The sequence below is a fragment of the Anastrepha ludens genome, chromosome 6 (assembly GCF_028408465.1).
Source record: "Anastrepha ludens isolate Willacy chromosome 6, idAnaLude1.1, whole genome shotgun sequence".
NCBI classification, from domain to species: domain Eukaryota; kingdom Metazoa; phylum Arthropoda; class Insecta; order Diptera; family Tephritidae; genus Anastrepha; species Anastrepha ludens.
In genome coordinates this window covers 35,326,485-35,352,190 of record NC_071502.1, presented here as the reverse complement: position 1 = coordinate 35,352,190, position 25,706 = coordinate 35,326,485, and the positions used below count along the sequence as shown (strand labels likewise).

Here is a 25,706-nt window from a genome sequence, read left to right as displayed (position 1 = left end):
GAACTATCCGGTGTTGAGATAAAAACTATTATACGCTTCATAAGAGTGTCTAAGTGGCTCCATGATGAATAAGCACTGAGACTTCCTTATCACAACGTGGTACCACAACGGACCTGCATGGTCTAACTGAGTTGGCAATTCTAAACCGACTGCCGCAAAAACTTAACCTCATCTCCATTCTAACCGATTTCTATGAAATTTTAAATGAAACATCGTAACACTATAGCAAAACGGATGGCATTTTAAAACTAAAAAAAATAAAAATTTAAATATAAAAAATACCATCGACTTCCTGAACTTTGATTAGTGCTCCATACTTGTAATGTATTATATTAAGGCTTTTAGAAAATGTACGGTAACCTTATAACTTTTTTTAATGAATTGTAAGATCTTAGTACTGTGGAAATCAGGGATCTTCTAAGTTTGCTTAAAAATAGTCCTGAGTGTGTCCCACAATAGACAACCTATTCAACCCAACCTTCTTCTTCTTCTTGCTTGGCGTGATGACCGCTTACGCGATTTTGTCCGGGTTTAACAAAGCGCGCCGGTCATTTCTTTCTCGTGCTAACCGGCCCCAGTTGGAAACACCAAGTGAAGCCAAGTTCTTCTTCACTTGATCTTTCCACCGCAGAGGAGGTCTTCCTCTTGCTCCTCTACCACCAACTGGTACCGCATCGAATACTTTCAGACCCGGAGGGTTTGTATCCATTCGGACGACATGACTCAGCCAACGAAGCCGCTGAATCTTTATTCGCTGCGCTATGACTTTGTCGTCTTAAAACTCATACAGATCATCTACGATACTCGCCGTCGCTAACGTGCAAAGGTCCAAAAGTCTTCCGCAGAATCTTTCTCTCAAACACTCTAAGGGACGCCTCATCGGATGTTGTCATCTTCCAAGCTTCTGCGCCATACGATAGGATATACATGATGAGATCCTTGTAGAGTGTTAGTTTTGTTCGTTGAGAGAGGACTTTACTACTCAATTGCCTACTTAGTCCAAAGTAGCACTTTTTGGCAAGAGAGATTCTCGGTAGGATTTCAACACTGGATTTCCATATGTAGAAGTCCACGTAAGCGGGAAAAGTCACTGCTGGTCATTCGCTTGGGAGTGGTCAGGACGGTTCTTCTACAAATGGTCCAATATTGGTCACAAATACTGGGTTGAGCCCAAGTATCCTCCGTTTAGCTTCCGAACACCCGTTCGAGAGCGAGCTAATGTGAAAAGGCGCAGCAACCCAAGATAGCTGGTTGTGCGCTGGGTTTGGGACCGGCCACGTAAGAATCCCCCAATGGAAATACAAACAATACAATGCCGTACGAGCTCATTAAGTCATTTTAGTTTCATGTTTGCAAGTTTACAGCATAGGAATTTCAGTAGTATCAGAGTCACTTCGAGAAAAACTTCATTAAACATTACATTTTTCTAGTCTCCATATTTTTCCGAGTGCATTGAGTTTAAAAAAAGTGATTAAAAACTCTGAACATAGACAACATACATTCCAGTGGAACTGAAAAAAATTACTCAGTGAAACTAGCCTCTATGCATCGGTCGAAAAAGTTAATTCGATTTTGCGCAATACTGTACATGAAAACTTAAAAACGTGTGCATAAAATCATCGAACAAACGCTGAGCTTATTTTCCCGGTGTATCGTTGCGTTAACATCGTAGTAGTAGGGAGTAAGCATTTACGAAACGATATAACAACATTTCGTATGCGAAGTATACCAAACACAAACCAAATATTGTATCTGATATATGTGAAATGTTATTTAAGACCTGAAGCGCCTCGCTCAAATCACTTCATACTTGGTGTTCTTAGAGTGAAGACATCCGAATTCGGAAGGAAAACACATAAACAATTCCGCAAATACAAAGTCAATTTCTTCTTTGCGCGCAGCCACAGTGTTTGTACTCAAGTGAATAAAAAATTATGTGAGAAATAAACAATCAAATTAGTGGCACAAACACTTGAAAACATTATCGAAATTCAATTAAACAAACAAAACCCAATCGAACTGTGATTTTGAATAATTTTGCATGGTACGCGCAGAACGTCGGTGTTTTTAAGTGCATACATGAAACTATTTTTTTTATTAAAAAAAAAGAAAATAATAATAAATTAAAATAAAGTAAAAGACAAGCAAGGCCATGTTGTTCTTGGTTTATATGTTAAAAAACCGAAAATTTTCAGAATTGTCCTGCTGCATTTGCATTGGACTCGGCATTTTAATATCGCTTTTGGGGCAAGTGGATGGTCACTTATTGAAGCGCGGTGCCTCATTGATGAATGAAGATGCCACCGTACGCACTGAAATTGTGGATCGCAACAATCGCACGATCCTGGCCAGGTTCAACTTGACCGTGGCGCAAATGAACAGCATCATGCAGAGCCAAAATCCGAATAACGAAGATCGCGCCGATCAAGACGACACGCAGCGCTTTCACGTAATCAAAGAGTTTCGGTGAGTGGTTTTACGTTTTTTTTTTTTTTTTTTTGTTTTGTCTTATGGTAAGTTTTTGTTTGCGAAATTAATTTATCGACGTAGGTGTAGAGGAATATCTGCATAGCCACCTGCATAAATCAGATAAGACAATATTTACAAGGCTTGAAGTGAAAAATGTTGAAATACAGGAATTAGCACTCGAATTGTAAATTTCAAAAACGTCTATTTGTACTCAGCATTATTAGGTTATAAGACTAGATTTGAGCTGCACTTCGAAAATGGAAAAACAATTATTTTTCTGTGTTCAATAAACCGGCTAAATGCGCCGTGTACTTATCCAAGATCTAAATTAGCGTTTAAACTTTGAATAACCGAACTCAATGGGCTGTGCACAAAAGTGAATTTTTGTTTTTTCCTAAGATTTGTGGCCGTAATGCATTTGTGTATCGACGCATCAATGCGTGCATGCTCGCATAACTGAGTCATCCCACTTGCTTTCAAGCCCGCCTAGGTGTCGCTAAAGTAAAGAAATGTTTGCACTTTTAATGGCAAAAGTTAAGACATTTAACATTTAAAACTTATAGTGAAAAACCCCGAGGAAGGCAACACCGACTGTTGGCGGACACTTTTCTCACATCCAGCGGCTTATATTTAGTATTTTTATTTCTTTATTGATACGGGAACTAATTATAACTACTAGGGCCTTCGGTTACCGGCTTATTGTAGTTGAAAAGTTGTTAAATCATGTCAAAATGTAAGTGGAAAGAGTCCATCGCCGGTTGCACAAGAAAACCAAAACCCCCAAAATATGTTGAGAAAAGAGCTAATAATTTTTGGAAATCTTTAATATAAAGAACAGTGACCAATTTGTTTTTTTGTTTTGACAAAACGAAGCGACTTTTTTGTATGAAATCGTATGCTAAAAAAAATGTGTTAATGAATCAAATTTAACAACTTACTTGCCGACATGCGAGGCACTTGTGAATGCTCCAAGTCTTCTGATACGCTAAATAAGATTCATTTATTTCCTAAGATATAATTTTCATATATTTTTTTATATAGAATTATATAATTGACGCGTATACCCTTTTTAGATGTTTGGCCGAGCTCCTCCTATTTGTGGCGTGTGTCCTAATGTTCTTCCATAAATGCAGGGACCTACAGTTTCAAGTCGACTCCGAACGGCAGATATTTTTATGAGGAGCTTTTTCATGGCAGAAATACACTCGGAGGTTTGCCATTGTCTGCCGAGGGGCGACCGCTATTAGAAAAATATATTTCTTAATTTTTGTGTTTCACCGAGATTCGAACCTACGTTCTCTCTGTGAACTCCGAATGATAGTCACGCACCAACCCCTTCGGCTACGGCGGACACTATTTTTTATTTAATATATTTTATTATATTGTTAGATTTATACTATTTTGGTTATTTTATTTTGAGGCCTAAACTAGACAAGAAATTTTCTTGAATCGCATATGAACACCAAAGTAATTTTTGCGTAACATTGACAGATCCTCTTCCAGTAGGGATACAACACTCACAAAATCGATTTAGTTAGATGAAAGTCTCACGATTATACCAGCTTACCGTTGTCTGAGTTCCTAGAAGGTCGCAAAACTGACTTATCTGAAACTTTACGTAGAAATAGAAGAAATGTGCCACAAGAAGTTTTAAAAGCAAAGCTAAGGCTGAAGGACAATTTTTATACCGTATGATCTTAAAAGGCCATGGCGAAGGCATGTCTCACGTGACTGCAAAAAGCGGTAGCGTAATTAAACCAGAGGCAGTAATTGTCTATAATGAAGCCAAAAAAGGCATTGATATCACGGACAAACTTGCTTCATTGCATTCTCCGCTACGTAAAAGTTCAACGTGGTGCAAAAAGTAAGCAGTTGATTTACTGTTACAAGTCGCCATTATCCATACCAGATGCATATTCAACGAGTTGGCAGACGGCCTCAAGTTGACAGTTTTCCAAGTAATCCAAAATTTCCATGGACAAGCAGAATCAGCAACCGAACATAGCCTCCCTCAGAGATTTTCAATCTCTTCTAGCGCTCCAAGATCAACAAATCCACTTGCTTCTTCAAGCAATGCTGGACATGGTCTGCCACAAAATCCCCCAAAAAAAATGTATGCAATAAATTGGTACTAAAATGCTCTGGGTGCTTATACAAGTAAATCAAGGATTATTGGCTCGAAAAGTCAAGCAAATACACCCTTACTGCAAAATGTGTAAAAGGGCAGTCTGCTTAGATTGCTATAATGAGAATCCTGCGTGATTTTGTAACGTTTTTTATGAATAAAAATATTACTTTATGTATTTGAACTGTATTTATTGCAAATTTATTCTAATGACTCAAAGACAACTTTCAGAAAAAAAACCGCGGAATTTTCTTCAACTTTCTTATATGTTTGGTTTTTTTTGCCACATGTCCACATATTATTTGAAAAAACGTATGCCGTTCATACTAAAGCATTTACCCAAATTCTATAGATAAATGGGTCGCACATGACTCATGAACTCATTTCAAAACGCTCTCGCCGGCCCCATTTGAGTCATCGGACCGGGAAGTAGTTAACACTAAACCTACCGGTATTTTATGTATTCCTATTCCTACCAATGTGGGTCAAATGACCCGTCTTTAAAATATTATATATATTATTAAGATCACATATATTTCTCGGTAAAACAATTAGCAAGAGAAGAATGTTATTTCTAAGAACTTCTGACAAAAAGTTTAAAATGGGTCATTTGACCCGTCCATGGTAGATTTAGTGTTAATTTCATACCAACGTTTCAAAATGAAAAAAGATATACATATTTCACTTCAAATAAATTCTTATTATAAAATTTTATGAAAGCTGAATCGAGTTTTCATCATCTAAAGTAGTCGATGTCGAAGCGCTCTCATATGGCACCTCTGATGCGATGGCATTTTCTGCAACAAATTTGGTTTTTCTTTCAAATAGTTGTTGGACTTTAAGCAGTTTTTTTTTCTAAATTATATTTAGTGTACAAGGTAGCAAACATTTTGCTTTGTAAGCGGATTTTAGCGGTCTTCCAGTTAATTGTTTAATTGCCGAAAAGATTCGCTCGACTGACGCGGATTTACTACTGGTACAGCCCTGATTATGCTTTTCTTCAATGAGAGCTCCGAGTTCTGTGAAGTGTGCGTCATTTTTCTAAAATTATTTGAAACTCTCAATGCAGCGTTCGTCAGTTGGTTATATACTAAAATTCTTTCTTCTTTGGAGATCCAAAGGGGATTATGGGTGTTAGGATTAACCCGATAGGAGATTATAGAACGATGAATTCAAATGTAATCTGCGGTAAAGGCGTGAAGTACTGTGACTTATCAGGAATGGTGTGGAAACGTTTTGCCCTTTCAGTTGCATGCCGCATTGTGCAAATTCAAAATAAACTTTATGCAATTATGCCCACAGAATTAAGTCACTAAGCTTGACTGTGAGTCTATAATTGAAGGCTTCCAATGAATTTGCGCACTTCCTCGGCCTGGACCCAGAGTCACACCTCCTAGGTGAGGGAGTCTTCGTCTCGGAAGAACTTCAGATTCCTGGATTCTCGTATGCCAAAAAAATATTAATGATTCAAATTCAATTTCGCAACCCCAGTTACGTATTAAGTCACTTTATGTGTCAACAATATTCGCAATATTTTTCAAACAAAGCAGATGCTCGGAAGTCTTTTATATGGACGAAAATGCGCAACGAGGGGAAAAAATTGTCAAAAATAAACGCGACTTTTGCGCGACTTCAAACTTACACTTTATTGTACTAAAATTTAATGAGCTATAAAACTACATACCTTGAAAAGTTGCAAAAAGCTCTTATAAAACAGTTGAAAAATTTGATGAAATTTTTTGAAAATTGTTAATTTTTTGTGAATTTTGTTTAAAGTTTGGAACTTTAATGTATCAATTTTTTGTTATACAATGGGCTATATTTTTTATACAAAATTAACGAAAAAATTGTATGAAAAATATTCTGAAAATATGAAGCGACTTAGTTATGTAAGCACAACTGCACTTAGCTAAGGGCTAAAAACTACACCTGGAGCGATAAGGACTCTTACGAATCACACAAAACAGCGTCGGAAACACACTCAGGATGCCCAGTTGATGCATTATGTTACCGTTGTTAAAAGTACGTTCACATATGCAGTGATCAGCGATAAATCCAGAAAAATGTATCAACCCGCTACAAAATTGAGAATCAGTTGTCAAGACGGTTTTGAATGGTTTTACTTCATAGAAATTGCTTTGATGGAGTATTTTGAAGTTTTTGGTTTGTTTAACTGTTATCAACGATATGAAGAAAAGACAAGGAGAAAGAATAGCTAATTTAATTGTCATATTTGCTGTTAGTAATAAACAATTAAAGGAAATCCGTAAACGTAGACGTCCACTGAGGGAAGCGAAAAATATTTGGCAGCAACACTACACGAAATTTTATATTATTTTACATGTACAAGCAAGAACAGGCCAAAGCGGCTAGGGACACAGGCTTTTTTCTGTAATACGACTGCATAATTAATAGCAACTAACAAAAATTTTATTAGAATTATGTCTACAAACCCCTTCTCTTTGCCGGTATCCATTTTATTTACTTCTTACTTTTACGATTTGTGAGATTAGTAAACCTTAGCTAAGATCCGATTAAAAACTTTACGAATGGCACTTATTAAAGCAGTGCAATGGTGGAGATATTTTACGATCTTAGCACCAGTTGTTGTCTTGGTGATTTTCAATCAAATCTGTGGTGCTGTGACAAGACTGTCTTTCATGTCGCTGCCTCATTCTTCGTAATAAGATTTAAAATTTATGAAAATGAGTTCTAAAGCTACTTCTGTCCTGTGCTTGGCACCTCGAAAGTACAAATATAAATTAATAAAATAAATAAATAGTTGAAGTTTCAAAATTGTATATTTCCCAGAGCAAACAATTTTCAATACTAGACATCGATTCGGTTTTTTTTTTAATATATGTACATACATAGCATTGGAAGTTTAGCGATGCAGCATCTCACCGAACACAAAAATGAGAATCTTCAACTGCAGTGTCAAGGCAGTGCTGTCATACGGCTACACAACTTGGAGCTCAACGCAGGCAACATGTCGCAAACTCTAAGGTTTTATCAATCGTTGCGACTATCACGACAAATACCGCGAATTTTCAGGCCAAACCAAATTTCAAATGAAGAACTTTTCTTACGCATTAACACCAGCCCAGTCGAAATAGAAATTCGAAGTAGAAAATGGACTTGGCGAGACCATATTCTATGCCGACCAAATAAACTATGCTAGAACCCGCAAGGGCAACGCAGACGGAGATGTCCATGAAATATATTGATCCACTGTACCAAAGAGCATTAGAATCAACCCAAGTATCCCGGAACTAAGGTAAAATTTAAGCCAAAAATAGAGTTAGATAGAGAGAACTTGTCGATGTCCTATGTTCATTTCGAACATTTTATATTTTGTTCTACTATACGAGATGCTTTATATACAGGGTTTGATTGAAAAGTAATAAGCCTTCTTGCGCGGAGCGTCTGCCATGCGATCAACCGAATCGGCTGGTGGGGGAGAACGATCGTTGGACCTTCCCTTTCCACTAGAAACCGGTCCGAGTTCGCTGGCAAGAGCGGTGCAGTCAACATCGCTCCGCGCGTGAAAGCTGTTTTAAAAGTGTGTTAAGATTTTGCAGTGGCGAAAATGCAGCGATCGTTGGAGCAACGTTACTCGATCAAATTTTGCGTAAAGCGAAACAAAACGAGTACCGAAACCATTGGGCTACTCAAGGAGGCTTACGGGGACCAATCTCTGTCCAGTGCTCAAGTAAAACGGTGGATCAAGTCGTTCAAGCCCGGCTTCGGCCCGATCTCGTCAACAATTGGACCCTTCATCACGACAATGCGCCGGCGCACACCGCCTTCCTCTGCACCTCTGCATTGGCCAAGATGGTGGTTCCGGTGCTTCCCCACCCTCCCTACAGCCCAGACCTGTCCCCTCCGGACTTCTTCTTGTTCCCGCGCCTGAAAAGAAAGCTGAAGGGGAGGCGTTTCGACTCCATCGAGGCGATCCAAAAAACTGTGATAGCCGAATTGAACGCGATTCCGGCGGATGAGTTTAAAAAATGTTTCCTGCAGTGGAAGGACCGCTACCAGCGGTGTATTGACGCTCAAGGTTCCTATTTTGAAGAATATTAGTTGTATAAGCCAAAAGGTTTAGTAAAACTGCTTAAAAAAAATAAGGCTCATTACCTTTCAATCAAGCCCTGTACCCTCTGTTGTTGATCTTTAACACATCACTAACTTCGGGTATTTTTATTGATGCCTGAAAATTGGCTTTAATTTCACCTATAGGCCTATTTCAAAGCTTTCCGCCACAGCTTTCCGCAAAGCTTTATGAATGCATCATCCAGGACAATTGCTTTCTGTCAACAGTGCGGACACCGTTTATACAGACTTCTCTGAGGCTTTTGATCGGGTTTTTCATTTAATATTAATTGATGTATATATTGATGTATATTAGTTGATGATCTGCCGGCTTGAGTTCTTGTGTTAACTGGACTTTATAGGCCTTAAGAAGGTTTGTGGAATGCCTACTTCCAAAGAACGACGAGGAATGGACAAACCCGGGGTTTCTTCAACACTTTCGCCTACAACAGCAATATTTTTGGCTGCTCTTGAGCGACGTGCACGTGTTTTATTCTTCACATCACTAACTTGTCCCAACAGCTCGACTTTTTCACCAATTTCTGTATTGCGCTCCGACAAGGTGCTTCACGATGACCCAAAAATGTTCAAATTTTACGAACCGTCTCTGCCAAACTTTCACCATTTTTATAGTGAATTTTAATAATTTCACTACGTTGTTTAAGCATGTATCGTTCTATTTTTATTAATGGCGTAGTTTCTATGCAATGCAAATTGATTTCGATAATTTCATAACTGGTCTATAAATAATCGTTTACCGCTGAACATAAATAAGAGTTTCCAAATTACCTTTTCTAAGCGTGCCAGTGTTATTGACACCTCCTCATCACATATCTAGCACGCCCCTGACACGTGTAAGTGTAAAATTTGATTCGAAACTTACTTTTTCTAGTCATATAAATTTTATTATTACCAAATCCCTCGCCAAGCTGACTTTTGTTAGGCGTCACAGCTCTGATTTCCCCGACCCTTATACGCTGAAACTCTTGTATGCGGCCTTTGTAGGTTCCAAACTTGAGTATGCATCCTTCATTTAGTCTCCATATTAAATGCCATGCTGCTAGAATTAAAGAAATCCAGAAAGTATTCTTACATTTCGCGTGCGTAATTTACGCTTTTCGGATCCTACCCCTACCTATGAAGCGCGTTGCTTATTGATTAACTTAAAATCATTGCAGAACAGCAGAATAATCTAAACTTTGTCTTTCATTCTCGATTTGATCCGTGGTGCTGTTAGGTGTCCAGTGCTTCTTGAGAGAATTTTCTTTCGTTCTTTCTTCGGCCAGAGCTCTTCGAAGTTCGGAGTTCTTCTTTGTTGGTCTCTCAAAATCTCTTTATGCTCGAAATGCGCCTATTACTAGAGTCTTAATTAAGTTAAAAAAAAATCTCTAAATTTATTGAAATAGATTTTGCATCTTCAAAATGTTGCCTACTAAAATTTTGGAATGGTTTTTGTTTATTGTTTAATTGTATTTCCCTTTTTTAATGCCTATTAACCTTAAAATAGGCCCAATTAGCCTATAAGAATCTATTATATTAATTGGCTTAATAAATAAGTACATATTTTATTCATTGCAAAACCTCCAAAATTTCGTTGTCAATTTCTCTAAGTCGAAAATAATATTCTGTAAGTATAAGTTAATCCAACCTAATTAAGCCCGAAATGGCTGAAAAAGGTGCATTTGTACCTGCTCTCTCAACATCAGCGCGTGGCTGTACGTGTGTATGTGCACACTGCACACTTATCGTCTGCTTATAAATTGCGATTTTAAACTACAACAGTTCCTGTGATAAGCTGTCACTCATGACTCTAATTAACTGCCAATCATGGCCACACTTTCAAATAAATATTTCGGCTAACATGTCGATTCTGATTTAAAAGATTTGTAACATTTTTAGCACCTACACCGCTATAAATAGCAATAAACACAGGCACACATTGTGTCAGATGTATGCACACACAAACACACACGCGTACAAGTGCAATATTCTTAAATTTATTCGCATATATATGTATATATATATATATATGTACATGCATGAAGGTGTGTATGCATGTGTGCGTATGTACAAGGACTTGTACTTGCAGCTATGAAGACATTCCGATCGAATTGTTTATTGCAAAGTTGGGCATTCAGAAATACAATGTACTCACCTCGAAATAATTTGAAGCTGCCCAGATGAGCCAATTAACAAAATTTATTATTAACAAAGTGCAATCATTGCAATGATCTACATTTTATCGACGCTTGCCATAAACAAAAGCAGTCCAGTGCTTTTTAAAGCTTTTGCGGTCTAGCAACAAAATTCGACAATGGTTTTTCCAAACAGTTTGTCTTCATCTCCAACCAGGGCGACTGTGCATACTCCATTGGATGAATTCGAGCAACCGTAAAAACTTCAATTCAAAATTAGAACAAGCCATTCAATGCCATTTACAAGAATTGAGTATCGGTCAGTCCACATTGTGCCGAATTTTAATTAAAGCTCTTGACCTGCGCGCTCATCAATTGGAATTAGCACAAAGTGACATTTCATTCTCTGACTAGGCGTGATACAAGTCGTATATGCCGCCCGATTCATTCTACACGAAAAACTTCTAATCAATTTCATACAAGCAAATTTGTGAGATAAGTGATCTAAAATGATAACTCAAAGCTAAAGAGCTCAAACTGTTTATCTTGCTATTGGCGAAAAAAATCAATATTCTAATCTATTGAACCGCTCGGCAAATGTGTGCCTGCATAATAAATGAATTGTCTTTAATATAAGTGCATATACACGCACGTCTGTACTTTGAGGTACTTACACTTAATTGTGAATTTTATTCATTTTTAACTCTCGAGTCGTAATCTTCTAAGATAATCTCCAATTCCATAACTGACTCAAAAGGTATAAAGTAATGTTTTTTATGTTTATATGCCAAGTTTACTACTGGCAAATACTTGCACCCATATACAGACACACGTAAATGATAAAAGCAAAAGCCCTGCAGTAAATCGGACTGTCCAAAAACTACCGCAGGGGTAAATTATTTTAGGACATGCCAGTCAATGTTACCAGACTCGCAGTCTGTAACTTACAGTTTTTTAGACTTCCTTATAATGTTTTTTACATTACTTCACAGGGAAATTAGAGTTTACTGTAGAATTTCAAATTTGAAAGTTTAAATTAAAATTTGTTTCAGTTTGTTCGTGAATTAAAATAAAAAAACCTCAAATCAATTTGTAAACATTTTTTTTTAATAAGAATTCTAGCATTTTCTGGTACTTGAAGCACGAAATATTTATTAAAAAAGTGCCTATGATTATACTAAAGCAAAGAAAAATAATTACACTGAATTTCACTAGAACTAAATGTGATTTCATTTAAAAATTTTCCTTCAAAAATATGCGCTTCAACGTACGAGTTGAGGACTCGTTCTTTCCAGAAAATTTTTTGTATCCCACACAACCTTTATTTATTCTATACATATATATATATATATATATATATATATACTTTACACTTCTATCATATATACCTGGAAATATATCGCCGATTAATCCAGTGTGAGTAGTAAATATTATGATCTAAGTTGTTCTATTGGAATTGTTGCTCAAACTTCAAACGCGATTTTCTCAAACCTACTTTTTTTTGAGATGATCGTCATGATATCTCAAGTCCTACTTGACCGATCGCTTTGAAGTTTGATAAGATTTTTTTAGTATACATCTGTCTATCGCGCCTGTCTCGGATTTTGAAAAATTTAAGTTTGAAGTATTTTTAAAAAATTTGAAAAAGTAAAAAAAGAGGGTAAAAAAAATTTTTTTTTTTCAAGTTGACGCCATTGGAATTTTTTTTTCTTTGATTTGGCGTAATCTAATAGCGACATCCTAACTAATGAAGAATTTATTTCATTTGTTTATTTTAGATCACTACAAGGGTTGGAATCATGCCAACCACCGTTTTTTATGTAGCCCCCACTCCGCCGGCCTGTAATTCCATGATTTTTTTATTTTTTTTTTTTTTTGAATTTTTTTTTATACTTTTCCAATATTAATAAAAACCATAAAAAATGGATAGTAAAAATGTTTTTCAATTTTTTTTTATCTTAGTTTTAAAAATACCTAAAATTAAGGCGTCTAGACCAGAATACCCCATTAAAAATAGCATTTTTCTTTGAATATCAAAATACGAGTAACACCTCTTATTGGAAAACTCTTTATTTGTCTTATTTTATTGAATTGTATTTCCTGTTTTGGTAAAATATGTTTACCCAGGTGTTCGTGCCGCGTATGCATCAATGCTGGACACATTTTTGCCGTTTTATCTTCCTTCTCCGTACAGAACCTGCAAGTTCCATTGGAGTATACTACCAAGTTTTTTTATTTTATTTATTTTTCTAGTTTATTATTTGATAAATTTTACATGTAGATGACATTCTCAATTGAAAATAAAAAAACTATTTAAAAAAAATATTGTAATGCATATTATATCGCTCTTAGATGGAACAAAAGGGTGGAATTCCGTTTCTTGAGTGTATTAATTGTTTCGGTTGGGTCACTAGCCCTACGCAAACTGCTTTACGAAAGCAGGAAAGTAGTGGAATTTAGGGTGTCTACAATCGTTTTGCCTTGAAGGTCGCTGTTGTTAAACTTTTTTTTTTGTTTGTGGAAATTTTCAGCCCCCCCCCCCCCAACCACTTCAAGGGCAGTCGAGACCTGTAAACCCAGGCTGAACTATGTCAGACATAACAGCCTGTTGTTAACATGGGTTCCGGGGCACGTGGATATCTGACTCTTTAGCCAGACTGGGCTTTGAGGCCAACTTTTTTGGCCCGGAGCCCGTTCTGCCACTCCCTTCTGCACCCATCAAGGCCACGGTTAGCAAACGGGTTACTTCAACCCACAAGCGAGCTTGGCAGGCTGAGAGAGGCTGCAGATTGACAAAACTGATGTTACCTGTCATGTCCGACCGACTGTCGCAGTTCCTCCTGTCACTAAGCAGTGGTGACTGTAGGAGTCTGGTTGAACTGATGACGGGCCAAAGCTCTATGGGCAAAGCTCATGGAAAAGGTGGGCATCTCAGACAGTGCACTTTGCCCAGCATGTGGAGAGGAGGATGAGACGGCGAACCACTTTCTGTGCATCTGCCCCGCCTTCGCACGAATCAGGCTTGAGGTCTTTGGCACTGATGTGTTAAGAAGTGACCATCTTGGCTCCTAGCCACCACAAGATCTACTTAGATTTCTTCGGAGGTCGAGTAGATTTAAAGAAAATTAAAAATGGAACCCGAGTGCAATACAATGGATTTCATTGTGTCTGTGTGCTGCACTTGGCAGCAGTCCAGAAGCCTTTTATATGAAAGCAAATGCTCAACATCCCAGCGAACAAAATTGTCAAAAATCAATGAGAGTTTTGAGCCACTTGAAACTTGCACAAAAATTCAAAGGGTTGTCAAACTGCATTTCTAGAATTTTTTTAAAAATTGTGAATAAAAGGACTGCAAATTTTGAGGTATTTTTTTTTTAATTTGTAAAATTTTATACCAAGTTCAGAGCCCTGTACTATATGGTTATACTTTTATAAAAACAAAACAATTCTATTCAACAAAAAAGTTAAAATTTGGTAATTCATCGCGCTACTATTATTTTGCACACAAGTGTGTATATATGTATACTATACATTTTTTGAGTTCATATATTTATTGCAATTCCTTTTCTAACATTCAGCAATATTTAAGTTAAGGCATTTTATTAGGCATGTATGGAAAGCACCCAGTGGTGCAACCATTCCTAAAAAATTTGCTTATTAACATAATAAGTCCATTGTTGAGCTCCTCTTCAGTCTGTTAAAGGAGATGGGATTGAGGGTGTTGAGGGAGATGATGAACTTCAGCAGATTTTGTTCCGTTAGTTTTCATTTTTCAGTCTTTCAGCCGTTGAGCTTTTTTTGTCAAGTCCTTTCTGGAGTTTAAGAGAACCCACATCAAGGAGTGAGTCAATTGCTAGTAAAGAGGTGTTATCTGCAAAAGTTCCGACGATAGTTTCCTTTGTGAGTGGTAGATCTTGTGTGTGTAAAACAAGTAGAGTATTGGGACCATTATACCGCCTTCGGTTATGCCAGCTAAACTTCCATAGGGTTCAGAGTTCTTCGTTTTGATTAACAAGGTAGGTTGGTTGGTTGGTGTAGGTGTTGTCTGAGCGACACAGCCCAGACCAAGATGCCATTTTGATACACCACTTGTAGAACCACTGATTTTTTATTAGTCGAACCATCTTGATTTGACTAAAAATCTGCCTGTGACTACAAATATGCAAATTTCTTTCATGTTAACCGTCGAGAATTTCCCCAGCGTTTTATGCCGTAGACTTGAACACCCACATAGGTGCATAGTAAAAAACTGTTTCTCTAGATTCTTCTTGATTGCGGCTTCTACATCTATTGTTGAACGGCCACACCATCTTCCTGGAATGGTTTCTAAAAGGGTACTTCCGATGTTTTTTACGTGAGTAGCTGCCGGCGGTGGGGAAAGTTACTGATCGCCATTCACTTGGGAGTGGCCAGGACGATTCTTCTACATACATATGGTTCAAGCAGCTCACAACGGCCGGGATTAGCCCACGTATCCTCTGGGTAGCTTCCGAACACCCGTTCGGGAGTGAGCTAACGTGAGAAGGCGAAACATTCCAGGATAGCTGGTTGTGCGCTGGGTTTGGGACCCGCCACTTAAAAATCCCCCCCAATGAAAAGAACTGCAAAGCCTCGGATGAGAACTGCCTCTACTGATGACGACCCCTGCAAACGAAATAAGGAATATGATTTGAGGGAATGCACCTGGAATGTCCGGTCCCTTAATGGGGAAGGTGCCTCTGCCCGGCTGGTTGATGTCCTCGTGAGAGTAAAGGCTGACATCCAAGAGATGCGATGGACGGGGCAAGGTAAGAAAAACATAGGACCTTGCGACGTCTACTACAGCTGCCATGTAAAGGAGCGCAAATTCGGTGTCGGATTTGTTGTGGGAGAGAGACTTCGTCGCCAAGTTCTGTCGTTCACTCCGGTGGACAAGCGTCTCGCAACAATCCGCATCAAAGCGCGTTTTTTTAACATATCGCTAATTTGCGCCCACGCCCCGACGGAAGAGAAGGACGAGGCGACCAAAGATTCCTTCTATGAGCGCTTGGAACGTTCCTATGAGCGCTGCCCCCGCCATGACATAAAAATCGTGCTTGGCGACTTCAACGCCAGGGTGGGCAAGGAGGGAATTTTTGGTCCCACAGTCGGAAAATTCAGCCTGCACAACGAAACATCCGGTAACGGACAGAGGCTGATCGACTTCGCCGGGGTCCGAAACATGGTAATCTGCAGCACCAGATTCCAGCATAAAAAAATCCACCAAGCTACCTGGCTGTCTCCTGATCGAAAAACGCGAAACCAGATAGATCATGTTGTGATAGATGGAAGACACGCTTCTAGTGTATTAGATGTACGTACGATCCGAGGACCCAACATCGACTCGGATCATTACCTTGTTGCAGCCAAACTGCGCACCCGCCTCTGTGCAGCAAAAAACGTACATCTACCTGCGCAAAGAATGTTCGACATCGAAAAGCTGCAATCACAACAGACAGCCAGAAGATTCGCCACTCGACTCTCACTTCTGCTCTCGGAGAGCACTGCCCAACAAACCGGCATGCGCGAGCAATGGAGCAACATTTCTCGCTCCCTACGTACCGCCGCCGAAGAAGAAATCGGATTCCGGCGAGCCCGAAAAAACAATTGGTACGACGAGGAATGTCATGCTGCCGCAGAAAGAAAGGATGCTGCCTATAGAGCCACGCTGCGATCGGGCGCAACGCGAGCCATGTGGGATCGCTACAGAGAGCTGAAAAAGGAAGAGAGACGTATTATCCGACAGAAGAAACGAGAGGCCGAAATACGTGAGTGCGAGGAGCTTGAGATGCTGGCCAATAGGAACAACGCCCGAAAATTCTACCAGAAAGTTCGGCGGCTTACAGAATGTTTTAAGACCGGGGCGTTTTCCTGTAAGAACAAAGACGGCGATCTGGTGACTGACGTACAGAGCAATCTTAAATTATGGAGGGAACACTTCTCGAACCTGTTAAACGGGGACAGCTGCGCATGTCATAGAGAATGTGAAGATCCCGATACCCCACTCGTTGACGACGGAATTGTCGTTCCGTTACCCGACTATGACGAGGTGAGAATAGCAATATCACGGCTAAAGAACAACAAAGCCGCGGGCGCCGACGGACTGCCGGCTGAGCTATTCAAACATGGCGGCGAGGAGCTGGTAAGGTGCATGCATCAGCTCCTATGCAAAATATGGTCGGATGAAAGCATGCCTGCCGATTGGAATTTAAGTGTGCTCTGCCCAATCCATAAGAAGGGCGCTCCTGCAATTTGTGATAATTACCGCGGGATTAGTCTTCTAAATATCGCCTATATGGTCCTAGCGAGCGTATTGTGTGAAAGGCTGAAGCCCACCGTCAACCAACTGATTGGACCTTATCAGTGTGGCTTCAGACCTGGAAAGTCTACCATCGACCAAATATTCACAATACGCCAAATCTTGGAAAAGACCCATGAAAGGAGAATCGACACACACCATCTTTTCGTCGACTTCAAAGCTGCATTCGACAGTACGGAAAGGAGTTACCTGTATGCCGCGATGTCTGAATTTGGTATCCGCGCAAAACTAATACGGCTATGTAAGATGACGTTGCTCAATACCAGCAGCACCGTCAGAATTGGGAAGGACCTCTCCGAGCCGTTTGATACCAAACGAGGTTTCAGACAGGGTGACTCGGTGTCTTGTGACTTCTTTAACCTGATGTTGGAGAGCATCGTACGAGCCGCAGAACTTAATCGCTCAGGCACAATATTTTATAAGAGCGTACAATTGTTGGCGTATGCCGATGATATTGACATCATCGGCCTTAACAACCGCGCTGTGAGTTCTGCCTTCTCCAAACTGGATAAAGAGGCAAAGCGAATGGGTTTGGTGGTGAACGATGACAAAACGAAGTACCTCCTGTCTTCAAACAAACAGTCGGCGCACTCGCGTATCGGCACTCACGTCACTGTTGACAGTTATAATTTGGAGGTTGTAAAAGACTTCGTTTATTTAGGAACCAGCATTAACACCGATAACAATGTCAGCCTTGAAATCCAACGTAGAATCTCTCTTGCCAACAAGTGCTACTTTGGACTAAGTAGGCAACTGAGCAGTAAAGTCCTCTCTCGACGAACAAAACTAACACTCTACAAGACTCTCATCATGCCCGTCCTAACGTATGGCGCAGAAGCTTGGACGATGACAACATCCGATGAAGCGACGCTTGGAGTGTTAGAGAGAAAGATTCTGCGTAAGATTTTTGGACCTTTGCACGTTGGCAACGGCGAATATCGCAGACGATGGAACGATGAGCTGTATGAGCTTTACGACGACATAGACATAGCGCAGCGAATAAAGATCCAGCGGCTTCGTTGGCTGGGTCATGTCGTCCGAATGGATACAAACGCTCCGGCTTTGAAAGTATTCGATGCGGTACTAGCTGGTGGTAGTAGAGGAAGAGGAAGGCCTCCTCTGCGTTGGAAAGATCAGGTGGAGAACGACTTGGCTTCACTTGGTGTGTCCAATTGGCGCCGGTTAGCACGAGAAAGAAACGACTGGCGCGCTTTGTTAAACTCGGCCAAAATCGCGTAAGCGGTTATCGCGCCAATTAAGAAGAAGAAGAAGCTGCCGGCGACGGCACGGTGTTCAAAAGCACACGGATCAATTATATTATTGAACAGAACCCAGTGCATGGACACTGTAACCACCTTGGTAGGGCGTAAGGCCCATCTAAACCTTTGCCGTTCTATGGGTCCCGGCACCCCCACGAAAACCACCCCAAGGGCCATTCAGAAGAACAGGTCAGAGCGAACTCTGAGGGCTCCTGTTCCCCGTGATACCGAGATTAAGTATTCGGTCTGACCTTGTACCCGAAGACACTACCAGTTGAACTTCCATACTGCTTAGTGACTGATAACCCCGTGATTTTCTACGCATAGATTATGAGCTTCTTGAAGGGGCTGTGGAGGAAATTGACTGGGAATGTATTCATAACTTAATATCTACAATAGTAATGAACAAATTAGCTTCATTGAAGAAAACATTAGCTCGCTCTTTCACCGCTTCGTACCACTTGTACACAAACCAGTAATTGATAAAAACCGGCCATGGTTCAGCAACCATATTAAACACTTGATTTGCAAACGCAACAAGGCGTATCGCAAATGGAAGAGCTTCAGAACCTCGGAAACTTATAACATCTTTAAGGCTTGCAGACGAGATGTTAACAAATCAATTAGATTGAGTAAACTAAAATACTATGAGCAGCAGTTTAGTGCTGCAGTGGGTTCGAAGCAGACGTGGAACTGAATTCGTGCGATCGGGATTGGGCACAAAAATCAACCTATGCTAGATTTATGTGATGTTAATGTAAATGTACTCTGTTAATAATATATGTTATGACAATTACAATTCTAATCTTAACGTTGTGATGTCCAGTTTTTGTTTTGAATGTGTCGATGATTGTGAGGTAGTACAGTCCATACTTAGTGTCAAGTCGAATGCGGCCGGTCTGGATGGAATTCATCCAAAATTTATAAAATGCCTGTTACCAAAGATCTTAAAATATCTTACCTATGCTCTGAATACCGTCTTAACCACGTCAATCTTTCCCAACTCTTGGAAGACAGCCAAAATCATACCTATTAAGAAAGCGAATGGAGACTACCGCCCGATTGCAATACTGCCGTTCTTATCCAAAGTTCTTGAGCGTATTATGCATCGCCAAATAAACACGTTTCTGAATAGCAACGCCTTGGTGAACACATTGCAGTCGGGGTTTAGATGTAGTAGGAGCTGCACCACAGCACTCCTAAAAGTGTCTGATGACATAAGGCTCAACATTGACAAAAAGCATGTGACCTTTCTAACTCTACTTGACCATTCAAAGGCATTTGACTCCGTAGACCATAAGCTCTTAATTCTGAAGCTTAAAACCTTATTTAGCTTTTCAACGTCGGCCTTGACTCTTATAGAAACGTATCTTAGTGACCGATTACGAGCCGTATGTGGCGATAATACCATGTCAAACTTTCTCCCTGTAACCAGAGGTGTACCTCAAGGCTCTATCCTTGGCCCTCTTTTATTTGTCTTGTACATTAACGATTTGTTCGGTGTGATTAGATATAGTGATGTCCATGTATATGCTGATGGCGTTCAATTATATGTTAGTTGTCCCATTAGCTGTATTGATATTTGCATAAGTAGAGTAGAATGGGGTAAGATAGGTATGGGGGCACAATAGGTAGGTGGGGTTTTCGTCGCACCGTTTTTGCAGAGATCACTCGTCTTATGTGAATTGAAAACGTGGTGGGGAACAACGTTCGCGACTGTCATTTCGGCCGTCACCATTGATTAGTTATCCTAGTTCTGGCGTCGTTTAGTTTTTTGTGAGCTTTTCTCCGACATAGCATTTTTTTTATTCTACGGTGCAGTGCATTTAATGTATGTAAATATTTTTCAGGTGAGTTTTATTTTACGTAGAAAATAATGCTGAACACGAATAATGTGTCAGTTTTTTGATGTTTTTGTTTTTTAGAAAAATATCGACACTAACATAAAACATGTGCTTGGGGGCACTATAGGTCAGCCGTCTGGGGGCATTATAGGTCACTACTTTTAATTGAATAAAATAAATTTTAATTGTTTTTGCAGCAAAATGGTGCGTAATTATGTGCGAAAAACGCCGAAACGAAGTGAAGAGGACGTAAAAAACGCAGTCGCGGCAGTCCGAGATCGCGCTAGTGTTCGATCAGCCTCTAAACAATTTAAAATTCCGTTCGAAACATTACGTGCTTGCATGATGAATTAAAAAAAAATTCCTAACTTTTATAACATGTGCAGTGTTCATACTCTATAAATAAAAGTTAAAACGTTAATTTCCAAGCCATGTACATTGTTCTTTTCCCCTCACATATAGTGACCTATCGTGCCCCCGATTTTGAAAATATCGAAAAAAATACCCTTTGTCTTATTGAATGCAGCTTCTAAAATATTTAGCCAAACATAAGTCAGTATAACCAAAATGTTAGCAGATAAATAACCTTTCAAAATCTTGCTTATTTTTCAAAATCAATGCAAAAACACCGTTGCAAGAGCTCTCCAAAAAAAAATGACCTATCTTACCCCATTCTACTCTAATATGAATTCTGGCTTGAGCCTCACAAGCAAGTGGGCTTCTGAAAATGGGTTAATTCTTAATCCTGATAAGTCCCAATGCATCGTTATTTACAAAAAATATATCAAGCTCGATGGCTATACACAAGTCAAACTAAATGGCGCTGTGATTAAATATGTGGACAATGTTAAAAATCTAGGGGTTACATTTAATAGAACTTTGACATGGAGCAACCACATCTTTACTGTCTTAGGCAAAGTTTATGGTATGCTCCGAAATTTATGGACAACTCAATATTTTACACCAGTAAACACTCGACTGCTACTAGCTAAAACGTATTTGTTACCAACGTTACTGTATGGTTGTGAGTTACATATATACTCCTTGTGATAGTGTGTGTCGTAGTAAGCTTCATGTTTTGTATAACAACATTGCAAGATACGTGTACTGTAAAAAACGTTATGACCATATTTCAGTGTTTGCGAAAAAAATTACTTCCGTATCCTTTTACGACTTGCTTAGGTTTAAATGTTTAGTTTTACTCCACAAGATCATAAACACTCAGAAACCCAGATACCTCAAAGATCGACTTATGCCTTCAAAGTCCTGCCGTTCGTTAAACTTAGTCCCGATAAAATACAGTTGTTTGGTGACTGAACGTCAATACTTTGTGTTCTCTGTCCGTCTTTGGAATACCTTACCTTACAAAATTAAACGTATAAAAGAAAGCTCGTGTTTCAAAAATAAATTGCTTCGCTATCTTGCCGAAAATTGCTGAGTGTATTTTAAATCTCTTCCTATTAATCCCTACTCCTACTACTACTATTTTTACCTTACTTTCCTTTTAATACTTTCTCCAACTTTTACTTCTTTACTACTATCTGTAATTTTAATTTTAATTTTAATTTTGATTTTACTGTTAATCCTTTTATGTAAACTATTCTTAAGGTCAATCATTGTAAAAATAACCTATGGTTATATGTTTTGACTTTAATAATAAATAAATAAATTGTATTAACCCTAGATATAGATTTAGATTTATCATAGGCATACATTACCTCGGGCTTGACGAAAGTATAATAAATAATTGGTATTAATCATATTTTGCAGAGTAAACCGTCATACCAAACACGGTCGAAGACTTCAGATATGTCGATAAATGCTTCCGTGCAATACTTCTGCTCAAAAGCTCTGTGAATATTATTTACGAGTCTGTGTATTTGTTCGATGGTACCGTGAGTTTTTGAAGCCGAATTGAAGCCGAATTGAGGATTTGAGATTAATTTTCGGTCTTCAATTATGGGCATCAATCTTGTGAGAAAAAGGGAGAGAGCAGCTTTCTTACAGCAGAATGAATTAAATCAGCCGAAATAAGATTGCGCAATTCAACTTTATATATTAATACAATATATGTATTTAAAACAATAAGTGAAAGAGCCTGTTGATAGACAATTTTTTTCTAAAAGACCATTCACGTACTTACGTCCTTATGTGCAATAATTCAAAATTTGCTTGACATACTCGTATGTGTGTAGGTATGTATGCTCGTATGATCACATACATACATACTTATGTATGTACAAATGAATACACGAGTGCTCCATATACGGACATGTGAAGGACAAAACTCAACTGAAAAAGTGTATCTCGAAAATATGAAATCGTGTCATTTGTTCAGACAGAAATTCTAGAACTCGCAAGGGGTGTATGTGTACATATGTATGTACATATAGGTGTGTAGCGCCAAAGGGAACAAACAGATCATGGTCAACGCGATCCACATACAAAATCTTACTCACATGCAAACTAGAATGGTTGCTTGCATTTTATTGCAACGTCACCTGCTGGCTGCAGGCGGTCATCATCGGCACTCACTACGTGCCGGCATTCAAGTAGACGGCCAGACAAGCTGGCAGACAAGCGAAGTGACCAAAAATACCAGACGCATTATCTTAATGTGAAGTCTGATTGAAGCAATGCATCCAAGCCGCGCTGCAGCAAGTTGTTGTTGTTGTGAATAGTAAATTCTATGTCGAACAGCGACAACCAACGTCAGCAACAACACAAACGTCTGGCATTTATCCGTTTCCCGTCTGACCACCAGTCTGTCTATGTATGTATGTATGTATGTATGAATGTGTGTCTGTGGTGGCGTCAACAAAAACTGCGGACCGAGTATTAGCATCAGCATCGCTGGCAGCGCTCGAGTCTGCGTCAGCGCTTTTGTCGTTGTTGAGGTCTGTTTGCAAAGGAAACTGTATAGGCCGGCATTGCAGTGGCTGTTGCAACTCGTTACCGTGGCATCGAGGGCCAGCAAAAGTATTTCACAGTGGTGTATTTTGATTTACTGGCCTACAAAAATGCAAGAAGAAAAGTGTGGTTACAAGCACAATAAAAAGTTTCAAGCGTGTAAAACAACAGCTTATTCGACAGTCTGTACAAGAAATGAATTATATGTATATGCGAAGTGGCGCAAAATTAAAGCTCAATTTCCTTTTTAAATAATTTTATTACTAAACAAAACAAAATTGATTTTGAATGATGGAAATGTTGATTTTTATCCATTACTAACCTCTTTGCTGCAGATGCCTAGCTCACAAGTGACATACGACGCCAGTTGCAAAAACGACAAATCTTCTGATAGAGTGATTAATTTTGCGCCACCTTGTATATGCATATTAGTAAAAAAAAATGAAACTTTATTGACGTAAAATGGTTACAAATTTAATATTCAAAATATTGTCCATCGCTTACTACTACTTTTTCCCATCTTTCTGGCAATTCACGGATTCCCTTTGTGAAAAATTCGGTCGGTTTTGCCGCAATCCACGAATCGATCCATTTTTTGACTTCATCGTAATTACGGAAGTGCTGGTCAGCCAGGCCATGTTGTATCGATCGGAAGAGATAGTAATCGGATGGCGCAAGGTCTGGACTATACGGCGGGTGGGGTAGGACATCCCATTTGAGCGTTTCTAAGTATGTTTTGACCACTTGTGCAACATGTGGCCGAGCATTGTCATGTTGCAAAATAACTTTGTCGTGTCTATCGGCGTATTGCGGCCGTTTTTCTCGCAGTGCTCGGCTCAAACGCATCAATTGTCGTCGGTAGACATCCCCCGTAATCGTTTCATTCGGTTTCAGTAGCTCATAATACACAACACCCAGCTGGTCCCACCAGATACACAGCATAACCTTCAGGCCATGAATATTCTGCGCCGACGTCGATGTTGAAGCATGGCCAGGGTATCCATACGTTGCCCGACGTTTTGGATTGTCGTAATCGACCCACTTTTCATCGCCAGTCACAATTCGATGCAAAAAACCCTTTCTTTTGTGCCGTTGAAGCAGTTGTTCGCATGCCATAAAACGGCGTTCAACGTCTCTTGGCTTCAATTCATACGGCACCCAATGGCCTACCTTTCGGATCATTCCCATGGCTTTTAAACGTTTGGAAATGGTTGATTGATCAACTCCCAAAGTTTTTGCAACCTCTTCTTGCGTTTGAGCCGGATCTTGATCGAGCAATTCCTCCAATTCGGTATCCATGAACTTTGGCGGCGCACCCTCGCGTTCTTCGTCTTCCAAGCCAAAATCACCACTTTTAAAGCGTGCAAACCACTTCTGGCACGTTCGCTCAGATAGAGCATGCTCACCATAAACTTCCACCAAGATACGATGACTTTCGGCTGCTTTTTTCTTCATATTAAAATAATGAAGAAGAATTCCCCGCAAAAACACATTATTTGGCACGAAATTCGACATTTTCAAGTGTGGTAAAAATATTGTTGTTTACGCTTCAAATAAAAAACTTATACTGACGTTTGTGCCTTACGACAGTAGCTCTCCAATGAATGTTTGGAAATGTGGATCGATGGAATAATAATCAAGTTACGCCATCTGTTGTAAAACCGCACGAACTTATTCATAGTCCTATTAAAAGACTAATTTTAATATTTATGTTTAACTGAAAAAATTTAATTCAAATTTCAGTTCTCATTTTTACCTAAAAAAAATAGAAATAAATTTTAACGGTGTAAAGTTAATTATCGTTACCCAGTCTCCGATTTTTCGCAGCTGGGGACCGGAAAGGCCATGGTGAAAAGATTTTTAGAGATGTACTACCTAGTAGACCGTTATTCGGCTCTAAGCGAATTTGACAGATATGCCGACGTCATTCGTTTTGTGTTTCACTAAGCTAAAGCTAAATTTTGTGAAACACAAAACGAATGACGTAGAATCCAAAGGTCTCCTCCAAACTTACTTTTCACCATACCTAACGAGTAAACCTGGTATCTATCATCCTTGCGGAAAGGCCTAGTTTCCAATCTCTCTTAAAGCTTCCGTTGTCCCTCACGACGATCTTGTGCCAATTTTTTTTATGCGCTGGAATTAGAAGAAGAGAGCCGGAAAGGTCTATTTTTCAGTCTTCTTTAAAGCTCCCGTTGTCCCTCACGACGATTCTGTACGATTTTTTTTATGGAATTGGATTAAGGGAGCCAGAAAGGCCTAGTTTCCTGTATCCCTTGAAACTTCCTTTATGGCTGTACTGAAAGCCAGAAGGGCCGAGATTCCCTTGCATTCATGGACGAGCCCTCGTGCGGAATGAGATAATTAGGATAGTGCAGACTTGAAGATGTCTTTTTTTCTCAATCGTATGGGACCTTCATTTCGAAGTAGATTTCGGGATATTTTATTGATATGGTCTGCAAGCTTTTGGTGGTAGGTATTTTTCGTTCCGTTCGAAGGCTCCTTTCTTTGATCGCCCGCGGGCGTCCAAAACCA

General features: G+C 39.3%; 1 protein-coding gene across 1 annotated transcript in view; it reads left to right on the top strand.

Moving 5' to 3' along the window:
- The first annotated feature begins 1,791 nt into the window (after positions 1-1,791).
- LOC128867801 (protein anachronism) overlaps positions 1,792-25,706 on the top strand; it is a 43,750-nt gene continuing 19,835 nt past the window's right edge. Inside the window, exon 1 of the mRNA XM_054109308.1 lies at positions 1,792-2,466. Coding sequence (XP_053965283.1) covers positions 2,153-2,466 — 314 coding nt within the window. The 5' untranslated portion in view covers positions 1,792-2,152. The remainder of the gene's footprint in view (positions 2,467-25,706) is intronic.